This window comes from Boleophthalmus pectinirostris, unplaced genomic scaffold, assembly GCF_026225935.1.
Source record: "Boleophthalmus pectinirostris isolate CB_2022bp ecotype Guang Dong unplaced genomic scaffold, ASM2622593v1 HiC_scaffold_20, whole genome shotgun sequence".
In the NCBI taxonomy this organism is placed as follows: domain Eukaryota; kingdom Metazoa; phylum Chordata; class Actinopteri; order Gobiiformes; family Gobiidae; genus Boleophthalmus; species Boleophthalmus pectinirostris.
The window spans coordinates 23,843,234-23,860,304 of record NW_026571153.1 but is presented as its reverse complement, the minus strand read 5'-3'; the positions used below and the strand labels follow the sequence as shown (position 1 = coordinate 23,860,304).

At 37.2% G+C, this 17,071-nt stretch overlaps 1 protein-coding gene across 2 annotated transcripts; it reads right to left on the bottom strand.

Moving 5' to 3' along the window:
- Positions 1–2,257: 2,257 nt before the first annotated feature.
- On the bottom strand, positions 2,258–13,260 carry si:cabz01074946.1 (carcinoembryonic antigen-related cell adhesion molecule 1). 2 transcript variants are annotated; one of them, XM_020922734.2, is made up of 7 exons: positions 12,937–13,260; positions 9,802–10,011; positions 7,078–7,188; positions 6,142–6,399; positions 4,113–4,248; positions 2,415–2,471; positions 2,258–2,329 (listed from the first exon to the last, which is right to left on the bottom strand). In XM_020922734.2, the coding sequence occupies exons 1-6, from the start codon at positions 12,971–12,973 to the stop codon at positions 2,423–2,425; spliced, it is 801 nt and encodes a 266-aa protein (XP_020778393.2). In that variant the 5' UTR covers positions 12,974–13,260; the 3' UTR covers positions 2,258–2,329; positions 2,415–2,422. The 2 variants fall into 2 exon arrangements, with proteins under 2 accessions (XP_020778393.2, XP_020778392.2); XM_020922733.2 differs by having other exon boundaries at positions 6,133–6,399; positions 12,937–13,243.
- Between the last annotated feature and the right edge of the window lie 3,811 nt (positions 13,261–17,071).

The following is a 17,071-nucleotide window of genomic DNA, read 5'->3' as shown; positions in this document are numbered from 1 at the left end:
TTGTTCAGTGATGCACTGTTTGAAACCTCAGGAATCAGTACAGGATAGCTCTATCTGCTGGCTCTCTGCCATAACTGCATGTGATAGAAATACATTAGCACAGCCAAAACAAGGCTTCATTTGCAGAGGTCATGTGATCTGAAACAGTGCTTCTACATTTTGCAACTCTCTTAAACAATTCACTTCAAATCACTGAAGCCCATATCAAGCTGTGGATGAACTTAAGGGGCCCATATTATCTTCTTTTCTTCATCAAAAACATACCTGGAGTTGTGTTTTGTTTCATTCACACTTGTTTAACACATAAACCCTGCATATTTAGGCTGAGTCCTTCTCTCAGACTGGAAACACTCCACCTTGTGTTGTTATGCGGCAGTACAGGAAGTGCTCCACTGTGTTTTTAAACTCCACCTTCACTAAAATCATTTGAATGACTTCAGCCCTGGAGCTGCCAATCTCTGCTGAACGAAAGGTAAAAGGTAGCTGTTAACTTGAAAACTACTGCTTCATTAAATTAAAAGATCTAAGCATTTTGAGCTTTGGAGATGCAGAGAGCGATGTAGATATAAAGCGTGATTACTCAGACATGTGTGAATGAAACAAAACACAACTCCAGGCATGTTATTTGGACCGTTTAATCACCAAGCAAAACACCAGAGCGAGTAAGAGTAAGGCCTTCCTTTTGCGTTCACCTGGCGCCCCCTGGAGGCTGCTGTGATACTGCAGGACACAGAGGAGGGGCACTTCTGGCTCTTCCTCTCCTCAAACTGCCCTGACACAGATCTGCTGACCCTACCTGGCCAGTCCTCCTGTGAAACTGCACTGAGACCTTTGACTGAGAAAGGTAACTGAGATGTGCAGTGGAAATGTTGCAGTGTCTCTCTCTCTTTCTTTTCTCTCCATGCTGTTGACTTGTGGAACAAAGAGGCTGTAGCTCTGCACACAGGACATGCAGGATGTTGTGGTTTCCATAGTGACCTTTACAGCTTCCTGTTTTGCAGCTTGCAAACTGCTAACCACATAGACTAGTGAAATGTGAAAAAAATACTTAAATTGAACTTTACAATGAAATGGGGTTTCCAAAAATATCAAAAATCCGGAACTAATCAATCTTAAGACTAATATCAAAAATTTGAACCTACCTGGAAGATTGACATATTACACACATATAAGGCCACATAGTCATACAAAAAAAGTACTATTTTTAATGTTTAAAATTGCATTCTATTGTCTAATAAAGAGTGAAGGATCAGTATTGAGTGTATTCCTTAGTATCGAAATTGAGTTTTATTATCGTGACAACACTACAAAGCCCTTCACAAAGTAGGCCTATATATAGAATCAGGTTTACGCTACTTGCATCCACCCAATACTCGAAGTAAAATAAAGTTACTCAAGGAAACTTACTTTAAAATATATCTCTTCAGTAACTGTGCAGTGCAGTAGTAAAAATACAGTTCATTATAATAACATACTAGTAAATTGTTGAAAAAAAACAAAAAAAACAAAATGGATTTAAGCTACACATTTTCAGGAGGCTGTGATCAATAGCTAGCTTGTGACTGCAATGTTATGTGTGAGAGACTTGTTTAACCACACAATTCAGATCAAATGTTGTAGTTTCAAACAAGTGAGTTCAGATTGTGAATAAATGTCAGATTAAAGTCCAATCTGAGTAACAGACCTTCAGGCGGAGTAGTACATTCAGTTAGCATCACACCTCCAGGAAATTTTGATGACATTAGCTGCAAAATATCAGTTGTTGACTGTTAAAGAAAATAAGAGTTGTCCTAGCGAGAGTTGTAAAGAGTTGTACCATCAATCTGGGGCTAAAATACTCGACACTGTGCATTAGTATTGGCTGTTCAAGCCTCACTATGCTTCCACACAAGGAGGTTTAAACAGGGCAGGTTGGAGGACAGGTTGGAGACAGGCTGGAGACAGGCTGGCCGAGATAAAATGAGAAGTGCATAAGCATACTACTTTAGAGAGATGAGTTGACCAAGGAAACTGATAATTAATCGTTACATTTAAATAGCACCTTTCAAGACACCCAAATAATAATGTTAAAGACAAGACCAATTGTGTATTAGTTGGATGACACCAGAGCTAACCACAGAAAAATGTCAACAATGAGCAGGCAGTGTCCTTGCAGTGTACTATGCAGGGGATACAAAATTTCACAACATTGACCATATTGGAATCATCCAAAAATACATAAAGCAAAAACCAATATTTTATCCAACTGATCCACAAATGTGAAAAAATATAATATTTATTGATAATAAATAAACATTTCAATGTCACAGTGCTGTAAAACTTCCAATGTCTGTTGGAGAAAAAAAAATAAACATTTATATTTTCTAAATTTTTATTTTTATTTTTATTTTTTTTAGAAAAGTGGAAGTTTTTACCTTAAAGGTTACAACTTAGTATTGCTTCCTTCTGGTGAACAGGAACCCAAACGTCCTCTAAAAAGTGCACCTTGATTAGCATTGATTAGTTTGGTAACTTGATCTATGATGTGTTTAAATAGCTCATACACTATTTTGTTATAATGTTGTTCCTTCATCAGGACTTTGCATATTTAGGTCGTTTTTCTCTCAAACAGGAGACACTGTGATGCCATATGGTAATACAGAAAGCCATCAACTGTGTTTTTTTCTGTGTGTGTTGTTATGCCTTCACTAGGGGCATCATTTGATCCCTGGATTTGCCAATCTCTACTGAACAAAAAGGTAAAAGGTAGCTGCTAACTTGAAAACTACTGCTTCATGACTTCATAAAGTGAAACAGAGCATTTTGAGCTTTGGAGATATAAACAGATTAATCATAAAGATTTATTCAAACACATGTTTCTGATGAGGTAAGAACATTATAAGAGAGCTAAAAGCTCACAGAAATCAAGTTTGCACAGTACAGTCCCTTAAATATGAATGGTAAGAAGAAAGGTGTCAGTTTATACCATAGACTGTACAGGTATAACAGAACCGGATTGAGGGACGTAAGTAAGTAAGTTTTTATTTACATAGCGTTTTTCACAGACATATGTCACAAAGATGCTTTTTTACAGATCATTATTCATTCACTCTATACCCAGTGGTGGTAAGCTACTACTGTAGCCACAGCTGCCCTGGGGCAATCTCCCAATCTGTGCCATTTGCCCCTCTGACCAACACCATCACTCATGCACACAACACTTTCATACTAGGCAATGTGAGTGAAGTGCCTTGCCTAAGGACATAACAACAGTTTTTGTCACTGGCGCCCCATTGTGGCACTTGATTTTCCCAGTGATCCAAGTACTAACCAGACCCGGCCTTGCTTAGCTTCTAAGAGATCAGGCTTTGACAAGCTGGCATGGCCGCATGTGATGTCACCCAGAGCGTTCGGTTACAAAAAATGAAGCTCATTGAGGACAGCAGTTATAGCAGCTAATCTGCATGTTCTATCTTGATTAAGGACATAGGGAAAAAATTTGAAATAAAAACCCCAGGATCATGTAGGGCATGTATAAATGAACATTTTAAGACCAAAATGAGAAGTCTGACAGCGGCAGTTACAGGGAGAGAGGCCTCTATTTTTAAGTCAAGTGGAGCAGAGCTTGCTTACTTCCTATTTAGATTACCGTGTCTAGAATATTATTTACTTCCATTTTTATACAGTCTATGGTTTTGATTCACCAGATCAAGCGAACTGTATTGAAAAATTATGTCAAAGATGCACTATGTAACTTTTCTGGTGGAGGGTATGTCACCTGCATCACCTCCATGGATATTTTCTAGCTTTACCTGGAATGTTCCACAGTATGCCATTAAACCTACACATCCCCATGAAAAGAAGCAGGTGACTAACTGTTACAGGTCAGATCTGTGGAAAGGCTTTTCAAGGTATTTATAGCAACAAAATCACCAGTAACTGAATGAATGAAAGACAGAGACGTTTAAAGCCTTATATTGAAACATCCCAAGCAAAGCATTAACATCTACACATGAGCCAGAGGTGACCTCCACCAGAAATGTTACACAGTGCACCTTTAGTTCATGCAACAGTGAAAGAAACTCCTTCTCTTTCCCCAAATGCAAACCTATGTAGTATTTAGCACATCTTACCTTCGTTTAGTTACAAAAAAAAATAATGTGCACAAAATAACAAAAACTGCCACAGCATTAATTGCCAGTATATGATCTCTGATTCCTTGGGGTGTGAGAGTAGGGGAAGTAACAGTGGTGCATGGAGGAGGTGAGCCTGAAATCATAAAAAAAAACAGTTCAGTAAATGCAACAGAGAGGTGTGGAGCAGGAGCAGCTGTCTGTAGTTTTTGAATGTACAAACTGCACGTGTGTGTGTGTGGCATGTGCCCAGAGCCATTGTCCTACTTTCATTACTGCTGTAATCTTAAAATGAATCAACAGCTGAAAGACAAGTGGAACAGATCTTGTATAACTCAACTACACATCCATTATTATTATCACGCTAATATTTACTGTTTGAATTTGTTCCTGTGTTAGTTACTTTGTAACTTATTTAGTGGAGGGTCCACCACCTGCTTTCAAGATTCATAGATTAACTTTATTGTCCTTAGGCTATCCACCATGCTGCCATCAATGCTGTGCAAAAAGTATAGTTCATAAATGCAGAACATAGTAAAAGCACAAAGAGTTCATCAGTCCACAACAAAGTGCCGTGTGCAGGATCACATTCAGCAGCCTGATAGGCAATGGCACAAACAAGACTCACTTACAAGACTCGTACTCTCAGTACAGAGCAGAAGGTCAAACAGGATCAGAGTGGACTGCTTATAGATTTCATTTTATTTATTTATTTATTTATTTATTTATTTTTGTTTGTTTGTCTCCATGTAGAATGAATCTTCTTGAAAATAAGCAGGAGATGACACCAGGCCAAGTAACATGACAGATATATGGAGACATGTCCCTGCTCACAATAGCATTGTATGTTTTTCAAGGTATTCGAATTTTAATGAGTTTTAATTGAATAAATGCAAGATAAGCTTGTTTAATGCTCTACTGTGGAAAATTACAGGAAAAGTAATAACATCCATCTCCATGGAGACAAGCAGCTGGCAAACACTCCACCAGATACATTAATGTATTTACATTCATAAATATTCAGGGTGAGGGTTAGGATTTAAAATGATAAAATAAAATCCTGAAAATAAACGTGGACTAAAAGAGTACTAAACCAGGACCTTAGTCTATATCAGGACTAAATTGGGATCAAACCAGGACTACAGCAGGAAATGTGAACACAGACAAGACAAGACAAGGTCAGAGGTGGGTAGTATTAATTTACATTTACTTGAGCAACTCTTTAAAGAAATTGTACTTTTTAGGGTACTTTTCTAGCAGCAACTTTTACTCCTTCCCGAGTAATATTTTTTATTACAGTACAGTACTCTTACTTGAGTCAAAGTTTTTGTGACTCTTCCCACTGTGAGTAAGTCTACAAGTGACAAAAGCTTTATGTAACAATATGAAATGAACATTGAACATTTGTGTTTCTTGTAGCGCTCCTTCAGATATTATTTCGTTTTTTTTTCTCATTTTTGTGTGTATCCTTTAAAAAGATTTTGTACATTATTTAACCTTTTGTCTGTTAAATTACATTAATTTGAATTTATAAATCTCCTAAATACTCCTACTTGAATAGTTTTACCAAATACTTTTTTACTCTTACTGAAAGGTGCACTGAGTAACTTTTCTAGTAGAGGATCGGCTACTTGTTTGTCTCCATGGAGATGTTATTTCTTCAAATGGAATATTCCACAGTATAGCATTAAACATATCTACCTTGCATTTGTTCAACTGCAGGTGTTTTATAGCTCAAAAATACCTTAAAAAAACATGAATTTTAGCCATGTGCAGGCTTGCTTCTCCATAGATCTGACCATTAACCTGTCTCCTTTGTGATTCCCAAATTTATTTTGATATTATGGAATAATCAAGGCAAAATGGTAATATTTCCATGGATGCACCTTGAAGTAATGTCTTGGACCACTAGTTTGTACTTCTACTTGAGTAATATTATTTTGAAGTATTGCTTGTTAGCAAACTTTCTGGCTACTCTACCCACCTCTGGACAAGATTATATATACTGTAATATACCAACTTTTCTCACTGCATTTCACATGGATGGTGCGTGTATTGTTATCCATGTTTTTTGTGGCGATGCAAGTGATGTCTATGGTTCTCTGAGTATCGAGAATGGCCAGGAAAATGTTGCTATTGAATCCAGTGATCCACTCCATTTGGAGTCGAGGGTTCGATCTCCAGGACAGAGAGACCCCAGTGTTTGAAGAGGAGCAGTTCAGGGTCACTACACAGCTGTCTTTTATTGGCTTTTGAATTATTTCAATGACAGGCTCCAGCAGTTGCTCTAAGAGAGAAGAAATGACACAGAAAATTTTACTTTTACATTTCCAGACACAAGTGAAACGATAAGTTACCAAATAAGAAATCCATTTACAGTAATTCAGTGTGTTTCTTGCAGACTAAATTGTATAGAACATAATTTCTTTCTTCCTTTTTATTTTATTTTCATTTTCAAATAAGAGTAATGGATTTGATACATGTAATTTACAGTGATGCAAAATGAGTTAAAAGACACATAAAAGCAGTGTTTTGTGCGAAGCTTTTGATATCCGGAAAAAACAAAGCAGTCTTGGTTAAATGTATGCAATTTCAGCATTAAAGGAGCTCTATGTAGCCAGAGGAACTAAAGTCACAACTGAACCTGTGTTGCCAGTGCCTAAACCTGTAGATAAAGGATTAATTCTCAGTATTTAAACAGGCCTCATGTGAAAGCTCAAATGGTGTTCTCTGACTGGCTGTTGCCTCAGTGATATCGTTCTGCTTTGCCTATGTTGACTTCAGTTCAACTTCCAGCTTTATGGTGTGAGTACAGTGTCATGTGAGGCTCATTCTGCATTCTGACTGGATAAATATCTTGATGCTTGGTGTTATGGTTCTAATCATGCTATTATTATTAGACTTCCTGTTCTCATGGGGGTTATAAAAGTAACAATAATTTACAGTAAATGTGGTGAATACTTACGTTTTATGTTGAGTTTGATTTTGTTAACTTGATTACGTCCATCAGAGCTGTAGAAATCAACAGTGTATTCCAGCTCATCTGCACTGGTCACATTTTTTATCATCAAATCCCCTGAGAACAAAATTAAAAACTATTGTTGATGTCTTTATTACAACTGTGAATTTTGGTTTTAAAGCTACACTGTGTAACATTTTGGTTGGGGGTCCATCACTTGCTTGTCTCTATGGATATGTCATTGCTCTGCCTGGAATTTTCTACACCATGACATTACAGAGCTCTACCTTAAATTTGTTCACGTATGTAGTTTTAAAGCTCAAAAATACCTTGAAAAACAGGCATTCAGACTGTAAACGGGATTGCCTCCACAGATCTGACCTGTAACTTGATCTGGTTTGGTTTCCATGAGAAAGGTTAAATACCATACTGTGATTGTGACTAGGGATGGGCATTTGATTAAATTTTCTTAATCGATCGTCGGGAGAATTAACGATCAATTATCGATTAATCATTAACGTTTTTATATTAAAATGTATCATCATTATTATTACTATCTGCACTACTAATCTGCATAAATAAATTCAACTTTACGACATATAAACCGTAACCACTCTATCAGCCATTTTGAGATTATAAGATTTGCGCAATTTACGAAAACGAAACTTAACCGCATGGCTCATTTGCATAAACTAAGCGAAGGAAAAAAAAACTGCTCTTGTGCACTGATGCGGCATGACTCAGTGGAATACAGTAAAACCACAGATGTGCGGAGACACAATGCTGAGCCGCTTCTGTGTCCGCGCATGCGCAGTCTGCCAGATTCCGGCAAATCGGCTCGTGGAACAACTTCAACAGAGCGAAATCCTCACGAGAGGCGACTGGATTTCAAACAAGTTTGATTTTCTTGCGACCTACGAATGTCGATCGGGAGCTGGTCGTGAGTCATTAATCGGTTCTCTTTACCCCATGTAAACTACACGAAGCACGACACACGATGAAGCCAAAACTCGGCCCGATCCCCAAAACAATCGCACAAGCGAAAAATCGGCTCAAAAAGGGTCAAAAATCGCACAGTGTACGCCCGGCCTTTAGTGTGACCATATTTGCGTTTGTCAAAACCAGGACAGCGTACGGGGGTGGGAGGTGGAGACTCGTCATCTACATTGCGCTACTCTCACCTGGCAAAGATTTATCATGTTTTCGGTGTCCTAGTGCTTTTTCCCACTGGACACCAAAACTAATTTCTTGCTTTGTGCTCTATGCACATGGCCTCACACTTGTCCCGAACGCAACAGAAAGCATGGAATTCTTTTGTACAAATCATCGTTAAATACGCATTTGTACTTCAACACGTTGCAAACTGACCGACTGTTTGTGTCTCGCTCCTTCTGAGTGCAGAGAGCTCCATGTACGGACCCCTGTTTGGTCACCCTACGCTACACACAGCAACCTACATTCGGTTTGTCGATTAAAATGAACGTAATCAACGAAATTCTTAATGATCAATTATCGATTAATCGACTAATCAGGCCCATCCCTAATTGTGACATTCCAGACAAAGCAATTAGCAATTTTTAATCAATGGTGAGTGTAAAGACAATTTTAGACCTAACCTTTTGTCATTTCTGGATGCAGGGGATCCAGGCCTAACGCACTACCAGGTTGGCACATTACATTATAGAGCAGAAAGGAGTAGAATGGGTGGATAGATGTTCAATAATATTAAAGACCATTAATTAACCACTCTTTACCCACCAGCCAGAAAGAGAGCGGTAAAAAACATGTGACCTCCTGTCACCCATACACCCAGTACACTGGCACCTGTGTGATCATATAGGGCTTGACTCCACCCTGACCCTTTGTGGGCAAGGCAAATATAGGTCACCCTGTGCCCAGACATAAACAGTGACCCAAATTAACCCCAGGCTAAATGAAAGAAGAATGGCTTTATGGATTTATTTTAGCACAAATCAACTAATTCCCAATCACAGACTGTATATATAAATGGACATACGTAGCTATTGTGCTAGCCGCCTCTTTCGGCTCCTACTGATCCTGGCTCCCATTGACTTATATTGTTGCCCCTCTTTCTGTAACTACTGCAGTGATTCTTGTCATTTTGGTCTTAAAATGTTCATCAACATTCAAAAACATCATATTCACAATAAAGAACCTGGCTCCAAATTAGCTCCTATAACCACATGGATCCATCCATTAGCCTCGCTAGCATCATTTAAGTGGCGCTGAACGCTATGGGTGAAGTCACACTCGCTTTGTCCACTTCTTTATACAGTCTATGTTCCCAATACACAATAAACAGAACAGGAAGTGCAGTTTTTGACAGAAGTATAGTTTTCCAAGAAATTTCTCAACTAAGAGTCAAGAGCATTTGGAAAATTCCAACTCAAGTCAAGGATTAGGTAATATCTGGACGTAACTTCATCTATGACGTTAATGTAATTTGAAGCACAAAACATAAAATAATGGGCAAAATCTGATATTTTCAAAGGATAGACACAAAAAATAAAAAAAACTAAGAAGGGAGTGGTGAAAAAAAAAAAACATACACAGTGACAGTGTACCTTTAAAAAAAGTGTTGATTTATGTGTATAGTATTCTGGTTTAGTCCTGGTTTAGTTATCTGTGAGAGGGGTGAGGTGTGGGAAGAGTGTGTTTGTTTTTTGTCTATTTTTGTTAAAAAATAAAAATGTGTTGTTTTATAAGTACCTGTAGATGTGTTCAGATGAAGCCTCCCAATGTATTTATAAAATTGGTTCTGGTTAAGTCCATCGTTTGAATATGTGGCAATCCATGTGGTGTTGGGCCATATAGACCAGGTGATGTCTGTAAGTTCCCACTTTGGATCGGCACCTGAACGCAGCGTGACATTCTCCCCCACATATGCTGACACAGGGGTGAGGTCCTCAGCACGAGACACTGGAACACATGATAAAAAGTTAGAGACAGTTAGAAAAACACAGATCAGAGCTGATAGCCATTAGAAGGCGTAATGTTGTAGGGTGTTTCCACAGTTACTGTAACTGCTACTGATTTTAGTGCTGTGTAGTCTTGGAGTAGACTTTAGGTTATGTAGTCCTGGTTTAGTTCTGTTGTAGTTCTGGTTTAGGCCTGATTTAGTCCTGGTTTAATTCTGGTTTACCCCCTTTTAGTCTGGTTTAGGCCTAGTTTATTTCTTATCTAATTCTAGTTTAGTCCTGGTCTAATTCTGGTTTTGGCCTGCTTTTTAAACACAGAAGTGTCTGCTGAAGTTTTCATTTTATTTGTGTACTTTTTAACACATTGTCAGTGACATCCACCCACAGCTTAGTTTAAGTGTTTCTTTATTTTAGTAACTCTGCAGGATGTAGGACAAAACATGAAATAATGCCCCAAACCTGATCTTTTCAAAAGGATAGACACAAAATTTAGACAAAATCATATCTGATGGAGAGGAGCAAGAAACACAAATGTTCAAATCATTTCATTTTGTCGACATAAAGCTTTTGTCACTTTAGACTCTCTCACAGCGGTTACTTCAAGAGTTACTTCAATTAAAAAAATATTACTCAAAGCACGTTCATAGATGTCCCAACATGGTCAAAGTAAGAGGCAGACTAAAAACTAAAAATTGTCTTTGACCAGACAGTTTATTAAAAAAGACTTCCAGTGTAAGGTAAAGTAAATCAATAAAATGTTCTAACAAATAAATAAAAATAAATAAAATAAGTTACTTAAATTAAATCAACAGCAACAACACCCAACCCAACTGCACAGAAGTCTCTTCCTCTAATTGATGAAAATAGGCTGCTTATATACACACACTCCCCAACAGGAAGGACCTTCATCAGGTAAGTATAATTTCCTTAAACAGGTAACTTTCAAAACTCTAAAGCTAGCCTTTTCCATTTACATGGGCCTACATCCCTTTTTAAATCAATGTGTTCAACATAAACTAAACACTAAAATACTAAAATAATTTACCCAAATGCACGAAAACAATGAAACACAAAGAAACTGAAACCAATTCTCCCCTCCACATGGTCTGGCATAAAACCTCAACTAGAGGCTCCCCTAAATGTGGCTGTCCTTGGGCACACACCCTCTTTTGTCTCCACACCATGTGGAGTAATTAAATATATTTAAAGTTACAGTGTGTTATGTGATAATTTAACAAAACAAGAACCCAGAATTATGTATCAAACTGTTAGGTAGGATATGGTAACAAATAACTACTGTGAAATTAAACAAATTAATGTGAGTTTAAAATGGGACAAAGGCCCTATTTGTCATAATAGAAAAGTGAAATTTCCTGAGTACTACCCTACTATTCTGCATGTTTGTAAATCATATGATATCCTAATGACTAGTACTGGTTAAATAGTAGTATTACAGTAGTATAGCAATAGTTTAATAAAGGAGCATCTGAAAAATGAAACATGTGCTGTGAAACTAGTTTGCTTGTGACCACATCCTCACTTCTCCTTTACAGAGACACAGTGCATTTAGGTTAACAGGAGTCATCTCTTAGGGTTTTTTATTGTTTTTATGGACTTTACACCTTTTTTCTGTCATTTTTTCCTGATCAGTGAATTATTTCAGTTTGACATATCAATTCAATGTCCTTATCTATAATCGGACACAGTGGATCACCTAGTTTGTATTTTAAATGTGCACTATGTAATTTTTGAACGGGGTTCGCCTCCATCTTCTTATCGTTTCTATGGAGGTGTCATTGCTCTGCCTGTAATGTTCCATATTATGACATTAAACAGCTCTACCTTACATTTATTCAATTACAGGTGATTTTATAGTTCAAAAATACCTATAGAAAAACAGACATTCTGTTGCCTCTCCACAGATCAGTCCTGTAAATTGGTCTTGTTTGGTCTCCGTGAAGATAGAAAAGTTTAATGCTATACTGTGAAACATTCCAGACAAAGCAATAACATCACCATGGAGAAAAGCATTTGATGGAGCCTCCACCAGAAAAGTTATACAATTTACCTTTAAATAAAGTGAGACATTTCTCTTTAAATGCATTTAACTTTTAATATTTCTATGACCAGGACATTTGAAAATAAAGCTGGAGTTTTAGCGATATTTCTTATGGTTGATAGAGACAGAACTTAATAATAATAATAATAATACATTAGCCTTAAATAGCTTTTCCACTCAATGAGTTTGTCACATCCTTACTAGAAATGTGGGTGAAGTGCCTTTCCCTACTGTGACACCTGGTATTGCTGGGTTTCAAGTAACATTACAACATTCTAAAGGCCAGTTATATTTAATACAGACAGAGGAAGCCAACATTTATATTGTTAAAATGCAGGGTTTTGTGTTGTAATACAGTAATGAGTTCATTGTGAGTGAATAATTAATAGGATATTAATGACTCTTGCCCCCATACGTTTTGACAAAGATATTATAGTTCTGGAGAAAACTGGAGAAGGGAAAAGTAGCTTGTCCACTACAATCTACTTACTCAGTGACTGTAGTATTGTTCATCATATTTCTGTAGCTTTAGTTGTTTCTTTGGTAACGGACTGATTCAGAATAAGCGTTGACTGAATGCTACACAGTTACATCCTTTACTTTTCAAATTTTCAAACATTTCTATATCATTAGCTGATTAGTTCACTTATTCACCAGTGTAACAGCTACAGTTTGGACACTTTTGAACCCATCAAACTAGAAGTAACATTTGTTCTCATGTTTACACAGTTGCTATTCTATCTCAGTTTGTCAACCATGTAATCTCTCAGTTCCTCCTTTCCTTTGTTCTTGTATGCCATTGTTTACTTATTATTGATCTATCAGGATGTTTTCTAAGTTTGATGAAAATATGAAATTATTTCTTACCTTTAAACAACAGAAAACAGAGAGGCAGCAGGCGCATTGCTTTTGGCAGCTGAATAAACAGCAATATCGTTTTTCCGGGCTATGTCTACTTCCTCACTATACATTTGAATAAAGACAAGCTCGGCAAGTACAGTTAGTCACACTACTCCCACATGTAAGGTCTCACTTCAGCTTTAAACAGAAAAGAAGAACAACGAAAAAGACCTAACCATAAAAAACGCAAATGATGCGAAATGAGGGAGACTACTCCTTTTCAGAAAATACATTTCTTAGATTTAAATATTTATAAGGGATTTACATAGCACAATTTTCAGAAAAGTAACAGATCGAAATGCAATTTTAAAAGCAGACAGCTTTCACCCCCCATGGTTGCTTCAGAATATCCCTTATGGTCAGTTTCAAAGACTACGGCGGATTTGTGATACTGAGTCTAACTTTGAAAAAATGCCAAGATATGTGCTGTAGATTCAAAAACAGAGGCTACACAGACAGTACTTTGTCTTTAGCCTACAATCGAGCCAAAAGTCTTAATAGAGAAGAACTACTGACTCAGAAACCAAAGAAAAATGTGAGTACTAATCAAGTGTATTTTGTAACTGAATATGGCACTGAAGCAAACTGAATCAAACAAATAATCAAACAGAACTGGAGTATATTAAGAAGCGACAGCACCCTAAGAGACGCTCTCCCAGAGACCCCCACCATCACCTTTAGAAAAGCCCCTACGCTCAGTGATAGACTAGTGAACAGTTATCTCCCTCCTTTGAAACAAAAGACATGGTTGGACACTAAGGCTGGCTGCTACAGATGTGGTAACTGTACCTTTTGTGAACATGTACAACAGACGAACTTATTCATGGACATTAACTCAGGTCAAAGTTTTTATATTAGAACATTAATTAATTGTAACACTACCTATGTAGTATACAGACTTGACTGCCAATGTGGTCGTTTTTACGTAGGCCGAACAAAACGCAAATTGAAAAACAGACTGGCTGAGCATAAACAGGCTATAAGGACATATAACCCCCTCTATCCTATGGCCGTGCATTACAAAGAAGCCAACCATGGCAGCTGTAAAAGCCTAAAAGTTTGTGCAACTGAACATATTAAAGAAACAATAAGAGGAGGAGATAGACTGAAAAAACTATTACAAAGAGAGACCTTTTGGATCTACACTGTCAAGGCTACACAGTTTCCAGGACTCAATGGAGAGTTAGATTTCTCCCCCTTCCTTTAAAACTACAAGTTTTAAACGTGTAATCGATCCTTGTTCTATATCCCTGTCTTCTTGAAATTATTTAAGACTAGCCCTTAAATATATTATACAAACTATAGCTGAAGCACTTTTGAGTTATCGCACTATATATATCCTTACACTATGTATCTTTTTATACTATTTTATAATATTTTCATATAATGTATCTATCTATGTATTGGTTGTTGGGATTTGTACCTTGTATGTCTTGTATAATTGTATTTGAATTTGTTTAGCCTATAATTAAGGTTTGTTAGGCCTACATGTCCCATCATGTATCTAGGGGACTGTGGGCCAGCCCACTGTGAACATGTGACCTACACCTATTACTTTAAATCTGCACTGTGATAACCAACTCGAGTTTGCCCTGATGAAGGCCGAAGCGCCGAAACACGTTGGCGTATTTTAACTTTATCTGCCATGTGGTATTAAAGGCTTTTAATTATTTTGTACTTTTTGAGTGCCTCAGTTTTTTTTCCCACTTTGTATTTGAGACTGGTCCCTACACTGAAGAGCACCAAAAGGACAATTCTGCACATTTTTTGCATATCCAAGTAGCACTCCTGCTTCCAAAGCCTTGCACCAAAGTCCACTGTTTTCCTGGTCATATTGTTACTAAAGTCAGCATTATTTACCACGAAAGAAAAACCCATCTCCCTTTCCTAATGCTAACCATCACAGATAACTTGTGCCTAAGCTTAGCCAGACACAGCCAAACACATACATGGATAAAATGGCTATGGTTAAATGTATTATATTTGTGACAACATGTTTTAAACTGCTAATTTCCCTATGGAAGCAGAGAAGGGCAGAGACAATCCAAACATACTTTCAAATTAGGACAGTTTTAGAAGTGTATTGGAGATTAAGTGCAGTCTTTAAAGGGCAAATAATTGGAACTTTTTTAATAACATTTGCTGTGGAAAAAATTATATAGATCTTGAAAAAAACATTATAGATTTGCGAAGCCAATGAGTTTTTGAAATACATACAAAGAACAAGCGCAATCAGAGATAGCAACCTGGTCCCCCATGAGGCATTATGTGTGTGCCAACTTGTGTGATGATTGGGTGAATATTTTTGCCTGCAGATAGGCAGAAATTGCCTATCCTTTATAATGGTGTGACTTTTCAATTGACCCCTGTGACCTCAAATGACCTTGGATCATCATCAAGCTTTTTTTGCAGCGTCGGGCATGGGGGCTTGACCGACGTACCAAATTTGGTGACAATCGGTCCATAAATGGCAGAATTATCACGGGTGGACAGACATACAGACACAAACACACACACAGACACATAGGGTGAATACAAAACCTGGTCAACCCTTCGGGGACCAGATAATTATTCTTGTTACAGCAGATATGGACAAGGCCTAGGCCTGCACTGGTCAGACACCAGCAGTACCAGTATCAGATCAATATACTATCTCCAGTCACCCCTTCTCTCCATCTCCAGAGTATCTCCCCCAGAGATATTCAGGATTACATATATATCAATGAAGAGTGACTTTTGTTTCATAGACTTGTGATAACATTTGAGAACAACATACAGTTTCCTGAGGGTGGGGACAGTTGTGTCTGCTGAGCCTCTACACATTTTAATGACTGCTCTGGTCTCAGGTAGAAAATACATTAATTTACTCAAAGACAAATTGAAAGAAATCATTTCTTCACAATACAAATTTCCATCACAACATTTAATTGTGAACTAAGACAAAAAATGATTAATTAATTTGCTTATTAAGAGGAAACAAATGAAAATAGTGAGAGACATATGGGTGGAGGAGCATCTTGGTGGAGGTCTGCAGCCAAACTCTAAGAATGGAGAGGTTCTATATTATGTAAAATTGACTCTTGTGAGCTTTGAGCCATGTTATAATATTGTGACCTCCTCATAAACATACCTGGAGTTGAGTTTTGTTTTATTCACACACTTGAGTAATCATTTATAATTAGTCTGTCTACATCTCCAAAACTCAAAATGTTCTGTTACACCTTGTGATGTCACATGTGTGGTAGTTTTCTTGTTAACAGGTACCTTTTACCTTTAGTTCAGAAGAGATTGGCAATTCCAGGGCTGAACTCATTCAAATGAGTCCCGTGAAGGTGTATGGAGTTTAAAAACACAATAGAGCACTTCCTGTATTACCACATGACATCACAAGGTGGAACAGAGTGTTTAATACTCACTACATTTGGGAGCAGGTATCTGTGCTTTCTACTTCACTACTTTTTAGATCTGGACTGAAAAGTAAAAAGTACTTTTCTTTGACTTTTGAGATCTGCTGAAATGGCTATATTTTTTAGAACGTTTAATCTGAGTTAATGTCCCACTCTGAGCAAAACAACAAACTACTAGAAACTGCTAGAAAAAATAAGAAATCGCTTAAAATCAGCTAAATTCTTTATTAAAATCAATACATTTCATCTTTAAATTGTTCTAGAAATCTCTGAGAGCTACTTTTGTTTTTTACTGTTTAAGTACATTTTAAAACACGTACTTTAATACTTTAGTATCTAGATATCAGTCAGTTCACTATAAGTCATTCCTGTAGATACTGCCAGTTGGGTTTATTTTGGTCCTGTGACACTGAAGCACCAAGCAACCAGTCACATTTAAATGAGTCAAGAGGGTCACGTGTCTTGCTCAATGATGCATTTTGGAATGACTGTGGTAAAACCAACATGTCTGATACTGAATGAATTCTCTCAGAGATCTGAACTGAAATTTTGTCTTTAAAATGTCCAAAAAGCTGTGTTGAAATTTTAAAATATTTCTTCATAAGGGGTGGGTAGTGTAACCAAAAATAGTGTTTGAGTAACATTACTTCAGAATAGTATTACTCAAATATAAGTATAAAGCAGTGCTCAAGTAA

Excerpts from the sequence above, each read along its gene's own strand:
- si:cabz01074946.1 (XM_020922733.2), bottom strand. The coding sequence starts at position 12,973 with ATGCGCCTGCTGCCTCTCTGTTTTCTGTTGTTTAAAG. Across the intron at positions 10,012-12,936 it reads CTGTTTTCTGTTGTTTAAAG|TGTCTCGTGCTGAGGACCTC; the intron begins GTAAGAAATAAT and ends CATGTGTTCCAG. Across the intron at positions 2,472-4,112 it reads TTTTTTGTAACTAAACGAAG|AGGACGTTTGGGTTCCTGTT; the intron begins GTAAGATGTGCT and ends TGCACTTTTTAG.